This window comes from Antedon mediterranea, chromosome 8, assembly GCF_964355755.1.
Source record: "Antedon mediterranea chromosome 8, ecAntMedi1.1, whole genome shotgun sequence".
In the NCBI taxonomy this organism is placed as follows: Eukaryota; Metazoa; Echinodermata; class Crinoidea; order Comatulida; family Antedonidae; genus Antedon; species Antedon mediterranea.
Genome location: NC_092677.1, coordinates 15,115,375 through 15,125,687, shown reverse-complemented (window position 1 = coordinate 15,125,687; position 10,313 = coordinate 15,115,375). Strand labels below are relative to the sequence as shown.

Here is a 10,313-nt window from a genome sequence, read left to right as displayed (position 1 = left end):
GAAGCATGCATTATTCTACTGCAGTCCTTTCTTTTGTTTTTGTTTTACTGTACACATTATTGCAGACACCATGCAAAATAGTTACTGCAGTAGAAGATTGTTCAGTTCTATGTTCAAACTGAAGAACTATTATATAAAAGTTGCAACATATGCAAATACATAGTAGAAAGGTGTATAAAATGTATACAATTATAGATATAGTGTATTCAAGATTATAGAAATACCAACCTAAATAGAATATGATGAAGGGACTGGGATTATCTCGTTCTTTTCAGACAAATAAAAGGCAACAATACCAAGTTTAACATAAATCATTCAGATTCTGTGCATAACATACATTTGTGGGGATTTTTGTATTTAGGCCTTTGCTTATTGGTAAAAGTTTGGTAGTGTAAGTAAGAGCATCATTCTACAGTTGTATACACAACATTTCTATTAAGACATCACTATGGTGACGAACCACTACCACCACCACAACCGGTATTGGTTTTATATGGTTTATAAGAAGATAGGAAAACCAAAAATAATAACAATATATTATAATTACTTACTCTTATGCATATTTAAGGATTACAACCCCTCTGACCACTACCCCTCCCCCCTCCCCAACCATACAGTAGATTTCTATACATACTTACACTACAAACAAACTCTAGAAGGCAGGAAAGTTGTTCTCCAACCAAAGATCTTCCATACCTTAGCTCCGTTCTAGTATAAATAACTTGCCACTGTTTTAACAAGCTTGATAACAGTTAGAAATCACAAGTTCATCTTTTGCAGGAAATTCCATATTTCCAAGATCATGTACTGCACTTAGTCCTTAAGTATTCCCTTTAGAATTTCCAAAACTCTAATCTTTCAATGAATAATGAATAAGTAAAAACAAATCTCACCAAGATAAAAGATTATATAAGAAAATCTACAATTCTATACAGACAAGATAATTTGATGAAACAAAGAAAACAAAGTAAATGTTTGGTCCTGAACAGAGTAGCACACTCATACTAGCAAATACAATTAATATGCATTATTTAAAACCACTTATGCTATTTACAATGATTGTAATCGTTGAATTTTTTTCAAAACACACTCTTAATTAAAAATAACAGACACATTTTGCATTGATTATAAGATTGAGGTTGTTTTTTATAGCAGGGTTTTTATGATATTGTTTTATTAAGTTCTCATATTCTTCTCGCAGACTTTTTTTGTTCAATTAACCCTATCCAAATAATACTTCTAAAATATGAATGATAACTTGTCTTTCTTCTTTTTTTTTCTTCTTCGTATTTTTGGAGCCAACTAAAACTTGGATATTCTCTGACCAAAATACTTTTAACATTTTTGTACCAGTAGAAACATAGATACAGCTTTACTAGTTATAGCCTACAGAACTTTACAGAAATCATTCTGTTAAAAGAAATGTTAGGCCTACTGATTAATCCAAAGAGCACACTTCTCCAAAACATCTTTATATTATGAACCAAACTATTCAAATCATCCAATAAAACACAGAATATTTAAAATTACAGCCTACATAAAATAATAAAATTTAAGCTAATTAACTCTTTAGTGTTTGAAAATCTCAAACAAGTACAATTTTACATTGCATTGATAGGCATACTTATATAGAACATCAACATGTAATATGTTATCAACTGATCTATTCTAGCCCACACTGTTACTAGTTGCTAAATATATACCATATATAATTATTGAGTAAATGATAATATAACTTTCAATAATTCTATACTAAACAAAAGAAAAGAAGAAATTAGCCTAATGTACTTTGTACAGCTATGCAATGTTCAATAAATGCAGACTAAAAATGAATGGTTATGCAACATATTCACCTTGAAGGTTAAAGGTCAATATATGATTTGAAATCTTAGGTCAAAGGTAATTCCATCACCTTTGGTTGAAGAATAAGTTTTAATGGTTCTAATTGCAGAAGGTAAAAAATTGATCTGCTTAAGACCGAACAGACTGAAGATTGAGGGTTCCTTCATCTTGAAGATTAAAGGTTGTAATTGCAGGTTAAAACAAATGACCTGCACTAGATAAGAAAGAACAGTGTAAACGTTCAATAAAAAAAAAAGAGGTGAGCTGCACTATATAACATAAAATTCTACAAATTTATAATAATAGCTGATTCATGAAATCATTATTAAAATTTGCCTCACAAAGGCAATTATATCTTAATAAAATATATTTATATATTTCTAAAAATTCAACTCAGACACACATAATATTGTATATATACAATTAAATACATACAACTATGGATGGATAAAACATATTATATTTGAAGGTCAAAGTTGAATGTTCCCCTAAATGTACAATTATTACAATTATAATAGATAAATTATTATTCAATAATAATATATGATCAAATCAAGTATAGCGCTCTAAATATATGTACAAATTACAATTATCGGTAAGCAATTGTACTTGATAAATTTGAATAACATAGTTGCAACAGGTATCCGTATCAGCCTCAAGATTAAAATAATTTTCCCAAAAAAAAAAAAAAGTTTGGCAAGAATATATAAGCGATGGCTGGACAACTCAATATTTACATTTAGCTGTAAAATGTTGGAACATTCAATCACACTATTGGCATGGAATCCGTCATTTTCAATCTTAGAATCTGTTCACACTCTTAGTACTACGCTGACACATTTTGTGTCTGTACAGTCAGTATTATGTATTAGTGAAACGGTCTTCTGTAGCGATTACCATACAATGCAATTCAGCGTTGTATTTTATTAGTAATACCATTTTTTATTATGAAGGAACTTCCACTGTAACAATAAGCGTTGCCATCAGTCTGAACAACCATTTTTTTTGTGAGGAATCCTGTTCCTTTCTTTAGAAGGCATGTGGTTTAAAAATGTGTCCTTTGCAGACAGTTGACTATACATTGTAATACTTTTTTATAATAAAAATGTTTTCTTTGCTATAAACCCTGGAGAAAGAAACTTTATCCGTGTTGTACAAAAGTTTGTCTGACTGCAAAAAGCTGCCTTTCGGTAACTAACATTTTATGCTAACTTTAACTACTGTTGATAGGCACACTAATACGGATGTTAGCGACATAATGTACATAACTTAGAAAAGTTTGACTGCAAACAATTGTGATCATGCACGGTTTTTTATACATAGGATATATTTAACTGTAGCCAATTGGTTGCAGTCAGAGATTTTTTTAATGTGATATAGTATGTAGAATTATGACTGATTGTATAACCGAATGAAAATATTTTGTTTATATTGCCTTCCCTTCTAAATGTGTAAAAAGAAACAGTATAAGTTTATTCCAATTTCAAAACACTGTAATATTACTGGCTTACTCTCAAGCGAATTCGTAGCGCAATGTATGTTAAAAAGCGTAATACAGCAAAGAACGATAAAAGTATAAGAAATGCGACGTAAACTTTGCCGTTATTGACATCAAACTCGTTTAGTACGTCCTCACTTGTTTTGAACAAGCACTCATCACCAGGTTCGCAATGTAGATCCCCACGGTCATTACCATATATGGAGATGAGAACACCCTGGAACGAATAACGTATGTAGGATATATAGGACATCCACTGAAGGTAGTTTGGTATTGTGTTGAACGTCACAAAGAATCCAGAGAAAAGAAGCACAGGAATACTACTAACTGGTCCAACAAACACAGCAAGCTTGAAAAATAATAAAGTACTAAACGTTAATAAAATTATTACAAAAACAGTCAAACCGAATTGATTTAGATAATTAAATGATATGATTTAAATTTGAGAATAAGTTTGAGAAAAACTACTAAAATGTCTTAATTGTGGTTTTTAGTGCAGGTATTTAAAACCTATTTAAACTACTTTTTTATAAACATACAAAACATTTAAATATTTATACGAGTTAATTTTTGATTGTTATTAAGTATGTTACCTCCATTGTTGTTGCAGCTGCTCCTATAAGCAGACCAAGAGATTGAGCGACGAATGACGTCAATATTGATATGGCAACAAACATAGAGAATCTGCCGGCATCATGGGGTTGTCCTGTCATAAAGTAGACTATAGTGCAGTAAATAACAGGAAGCACCACCTGCCAATACAAAGACAATATCAGTCAAAATAGGTGAATGTTCCTTGTAATAGTTTTAATTTTTTCATTTATTACTATTCAAGTCAAGCACACATGATTTGAAATTCTAGGTGTTTGTGCAAGTTAAAATAAATACAGATTTAATACAAAAATACAATTTTAAGAACACAACAACTTCCAGGTTAAAAGTTAGTTTAAAATAGTTGGATAGATGGGTTTATATTGGTTAAAAGTAAACACTGAAAAAGCAGAATTCAAAACAAACAAACTAAATTTTTTTTTTTACTGGTGGAAGCTTCTTTAAGAAGAACAAATGCCACAGTTATTTTGTGAAATAAACTGAAATATTGTACAGTGCTTAATTTCTCCGGCACAAAAACAAGTGCTGTGCCAAATGAAATAAATTGAAATGGAAATACTGCTGTGCTGTGTTTTAAAAAAAAGCTATAGTGTATTGAAACTAGGAAGAGCTGACCAAAACGATGAATAGCCCCAGGCCAGTGGCCTAGACCTTATAACAAACTGTGAACCAGAGAGTTGACTGTTCACTGGCGACAGTTACCTACTAAAAATCACAAAACTTGATACAAGACAATTTAACTTATATTTTCTTTATTAAAAAAAGAAAGAAGCATGCACTTACTTGGAATGGTAGATCACAAAATGTGATACAAGACAATATATTGTAATTTTTTGTTAATAATTATTTTCTTTTAACATAATTCAGCAACTCATCTGGCTGTATAACATATACACAAAATATGAGGATTTGCTGTTATTATCTCTGAAAAAACATAGAAGCATGCACTTACTTGGAATGGTAGATCTGCCATTGTTTTAGCAAAATAGTACGCTTTCAAACTGTACCAGTAATTCAAGTGTTCCCTTAATAGTACATGAATCTCAGTTGGAACTTAAGAAAAAAAATGTAATTATAAAAACAATAAGATTATGCACTCTATATAAAATAGGTGTTTTTTTAATATGCATAACAATGTAGAGATATTGCACCTTTAATGAGAACTCTAATCAATATCATTTATAAACAAAAATAAACAGTTTTAAATGGTTTAATTGCTCTTGGCATCAGTGACGTAACACAGGGTGAAAAGGCCCTGGTTCAGTACTCCTAAGAGGCCCTCCAACACTAGGTAGTTGCATTGGACTTTGGCTCTGGGGCCCCTGGGTTTAGCCAGTGGGTGCTCATAGCCAATAGCCATTACACTGCTTGGTATATACTTTAAATAATTAAACAACTTTGTTTATACAGTAAATGTACATACATGTTAAGACAGTTGGCATAAGAGCTGTGAACATGAGGAACAGGATTGAGAAGAACAGACATCCCGAGTTGTTGAACGCCTTGCTTGCGTCATTACCAATACCCATGTAGAGTAAGCCAATCAGAACACCAATACCAAGATGTGAAAGCAGACGAGTATGTGTCAGAACCTGAAATAAAATGTTTATTGAGGGTCTCAAACAAAATGTTTTTCATTTTGCATTTGAAAGAGAAAGTACAGTAAAACCTTGTTCGCACTGGACTTGAAAATTGGTAAATTTAACCAATTGAGGTAACTTTACTCAATGTCATTCGAAAATGTGTCTGTTGTTCGAACTTGGATAATTTCACCAAAATTAATTCTGAAAAACTATGATTGACTCACATGGTGAAGGTCATGTGTTTCTTGCTCACTTAGCCAACGAGTCTGGTAATTTGACAAAATTAAGTTCAGTGCGATCAAGGCTTATTTTAGTATTTAGCCATTTATATCCATGGCCTTATATTTTCAATAGTAAACATTTCATGTGGTTCCTATTTAACATTAGTTTTTAATCATTATGATGAATCTAGTAAACATATTTTCTCATGCAAAGTGAACTAACCTGATCCCGAATAATAGTTTTCATTGAGCGGACAAAAAGAACCCAGAATTGAGTCATGAAGCCAGTGGCAAAATGAGCAATATCCTCTTCACTTTCCTGTAGAACCAGAAAAATAATCATAAAAACACATGCAATATAATAGCAGGTATTGAGGCATGACTTTGAAACCTATGTGCCATTTGCTTGTGTCCTAAAATACATTACTTCTATTGCCTCATACTTCGATTGTGATATCCTGTGTACATACACTGCAAATGTGTTCGATAAAAAACAGGGTAAACTATCAAAAAAAAAAGAGTGGATAGTAATCTCCCAGCTGCTGTGCTGTTCATATCCTGTACAGTACTAAGAGAACAGTCTTTTACTGAAAAGAGGTCACCCAGAATAAAAAAGAAATATTAAACCAGATATATTAAATGAAATCTTTTATAAACTTCATGATACAAAGTAAGTTAAAACAAACCTGTGACATTAACTTAGTTGGGTTAAAGCGATTACCATTCCCGTTTATTCTGTGAGCGGCATTGATCGCATTTAGCGACAGGTTTGAATTAGCCTTGAGAAACGACGCAGAGCCAGCTGCTGCAAGGTTACCCAAGTCACAACCTTTCTCCTGATCGGCTCGCCAGTACTCGTCACAAACGCCATCGTGCACGGCTTTTGACATTGCCATGACGGCATCACCATATTCACCAGAGGCTGCCTCAATCACTAAGAATTCAGAAAAAAATGTATATTGTTTTGTAGTAGGTGTAAAAATCATACAGTTTATATCACAGTGCAATCAAAACATATATAACTTAAATAACTGTCAATTATACCTTGTAAAATGTTATGCTATGAAATAATATGCACATATAAGGTAACTACTAAATGTGTAGATTACACAAACTAAAACTGCATACTAAAATATCGTGTTGCTGATTGGCTGTAACACAACATTAACAATCTACAATCTTCTCAAAAATTTAACGAGACAAGATTTGATTAAAGTAATTAACAGATTGACAACACTAATTTGTCAATGCAAACTAGTGTTGCATATAAGACAATTATCTACTTACCAAAGTCCGCTGGGTTATGATAGGGCGGACATGTGAACCCGAGGGAACTCATGTACGGGACTAATGACCTCACAGATCCGTAGTATAAACAACGACCCTCACCAAGGATGTACAACTAAATGAATAAAATAAGTAGAAATAAATTATTTTATTTATGTTTTGTTTGAGCACAACCTAATGATTTATAGATGATGGATTACTATTGCATCATAATCATTCTGATCATTTGATGATGATAATGATCATGTTCATGAACATCTCACAAATATGGAAATAATAATAATATTTGTTCTTATATAGTGCTTAATTGCACAATGCTTCTAAGTGCTTCACATTATTACCCCGGCCATTTTTTTTTATCGAACATGTGGAAACATACTCCCACAATGCGGCTAGTAATCAGCGCAAAGTTGTGCCTTGATCTAAAAGGGTACCCATTTATACACCTGGATGGAGAGATATCGTGGTATCTCCTACTAATATCTCCCCTTAATCCCCATAATACTTTGGCATATTATTGAGACACAAGGCTTGACCTGAGGAAGGCTAACTGATCTTGTTCAGTTAAACTATAATAAGCCATGGGCATAATTATTAATTTTCAATATCTAATCCCATCCTAAATCTTGTCAAGGTGCTTGGCCAGATGCCATGAGATTATACAAGGTCGAATATGGAAAATAAAATAATGAAAGCACTCAGAAACTAAGTGAAGTGCTTTTGCCAACTAATAAGAAATTTTAATTTATGATTTATACCTTATCAAACATTTCAAAGAGTTTTGCACTGGGCTGGTGAATGGTACAGATGACTGTACGACCACCATGAGCTAGAGACTTGAGTAGGGAAATACATTGGAAGCTAGATGAACTGTCCAAACCACTGCAAGAAAAAACGGACAAATAATATAAATACAAAAATTAGAATAACATTACGATTGAGTGGCCATAATTATGTAAACATAACACTGGCAAGAGTTCGAAGGTCACTCGCTTCATGGTTCAGGTGGTAGAATGAGTCTTCTCGGATAAGGACTAGAAATTAAAACTAGTTTTAATCCTTTTTTAACATTTGATGCTTTGTACATTTTCGATTACTCTTCATTCTGCTTCTCCAAATTTAGGAGGTATTTGTTTTTTAAATACATAATGTTCATAGTTTATATCCAAAAACTATTTTAATGATTTTAAATTCATTCTAACCGAATCAATACATAATAAACTTCCATTTTACAGATGACAAGAATTTATTCAATATTATTAATATAATTTATTCTAATGCATTATAGGAAAATGTGATTTCCGTTTTGCTGTGTCTAATGTATTACTTATATTTAAGGAGGCCTTTTCAACTATTCTACTGTAGTTACTGCAGTATTTTCATTTTTTGTTACTACAGTAACAAATGATTTTAGTTTTCTTCAGTGTGTATGAGCCATTGTAGTACGTATGATTACTAAAAAAGCTTGATAATTGCATTAGTTTACTGCAGTACAATAACTGTGACACGGTCTCTAAATATATATTGACTGGAGGAGACGCCTTTCTGTCTCAAACGGTTTGGTACACATTACTTAAAGATTAAATACTCTTTTCAATATATTACAATAACATATAGAAAAGCAATTTAGGATTTAGTTAACGCACAAATTCATATTATGTAATCTAACAATTATAATATCTTGACATCTTATGTGAAAATAGAAAAAAAATATGCCTCAGTTCGTCATTCAGTTTCATCTGTTTTCACAATGCTAGTTTGAATCAGTACGTCATTCAGACAGTTTCATCTGTTTTCACAATGCTCGTTTGATTTCATTCATCATGTAATGCGGAAAATGTCGCATATCATCATCTTCTATAATTATCATAATTGCGTAACTGTACTGAAATAATATGTCAGTGTAAAATGACATTAAATCAGTATGTAGAAAAATAGGATTGCAACACACGGCTGCGTCATTTAATGAGCAAATGTTCTGATTGCTTTAATGAAATTTAATATAAATTATTTGTGAATCATTATAGCCTGTAGCATAGTTCAGATGCTTATAGCATTGAGTATAGCGACCATGTCAACTATTTGTAGAAACTACATTTTGTTTCACAATTCAGTTTAAATTTCTAGGCGTTTGTACGAGCTGCATAGTAGGAAAATATTAAAATTTAACCCACATAATATAAAACTTTTCAAAGTTTTAAAATCTTATTCGATTTTTGAACTGTACTTTACTTAATTGTCATAGCAACAAAGGATTTATTCTTAAAGCTTAGCATTAATGTTTTGTATAAGAGCATTATGATTACTTGATTTATTCGGCAGAAACATGTTTTTCATAAATGTTTTCAGATTTTCTCTAATAAGTTGCAATCTCTTCAATTGGCTGTCAGCCTTTTTGTGAAAATTGAGTAAAGTTAATAAATACAAAATAAGAAGAAAAAAAAAGGTTGTTAATAGTGAAAATGATCTTGCACTTTCCATATACCTGTAAGCCTTGTCTACACTATCAAACTTTATGTGTCAAAAAAATGTGGTTTGCGGCTGTGCCCATATATGGATATGATGCTGTCATATCACTACCATATTTAAGCATAGCACTACCATATATGGTTTGATAGTGTAGACAAAGATTTTGGGATCTCAAATCTTCACTAATGGAAGAAAATCGTATTTTAGTGCGATTTTCGTTTTTTTTTTGTATTGTAATTGTTGGATATGGAATTTTGTTATTCTGAAATAAAATGATCAATCAATTACCATTACAATATCTATAATGAAAATGTATTGTTTATTTTAGTTGTAATGAAGATTAAAGAAAGTAACAGTGTATCTTTAAATTTCAACCATCAAAATAAATACAGATTTCATTGAACATTGACAAAGTAGATGAAAACCATTAATAACAAGTCAATAACACTCAGTTATGTTTAGGATCACTATTACATGTCATAGAAACTAGACTATAAGCTGATGTACATTTTTAAAGACGCCAAAATATAAGGGACCATGTTAAAATCATTCTACTGCAGTTACTGCAGTGACTATATTTTGACACAATCCTTAAAGATAATACAATATTAACGTCAAAACACAATAATAACAATACATATTGTATTATTAATTTCTCGCTTCCTCTATATTTGGTTATAAATAATGTTAAATGACATTTTTCTCTAGCTGTTTCATTTATTTATAGTTTTAGAGTACTATAAATAAAGCTAACGTCTATAAAACGTTAGCTTTCATCAATAATGTTATACTGAGAAGTCG

At 31.4% G+C, this 10,313-nt stretch overlaps 1 protein-coding gene across 2 annotated transcripts in view; it reads right to left on the bottom strand.

Annotated features, from left to right (window-relative positions):
- Nucleotides 1–3,161: 3,161 nt before the first annotated feature.
- LOC140056325 (ATP-binding cassette sub-family G member 1-like) overlaps nt 3,162–10,313 on the bottom strand; it is a 30,531-nt gene continuing 23,379 nt past the window's right edge. For both annotated transcript variants that reach the window (XM_072101663.1, XM_072101664.1), the window contains 8 exons: nt 7,802–7,925; nt 7,044–7,158; nt 6,443–6,690; nt 5,980–6,075; nt 5,376–5,544; nt 4,905–5,005; nt 3,934–4,092; nt 3,162–3,689 (listed from right to left, as the gene is read on the bottom strand). In XM_072101663.1, coding sequence (XP_071957764.1) covers nt 3,342–3,689; nt 3,934–4,092; nt 4,905–5,005; nt 5,376–5,544; nt 5,980–6,075; nt 6,443–6,690; nt 7,044–7,158; nt 7,802–7,925 — 1,360 coding nt within the window. In that variant the 3' untranslated portion in view covers nt 3,162–3,341. The remainder of the gene's footprint in view (nt 3,690–3,933; nt 4,093–4,904; nt 5,006–5,375; nt 5,545–5,979; nt 6,076–6,442; nt 6,691–7,043; nt 7,159–7,801; nt 7,926–10,313) is intronic.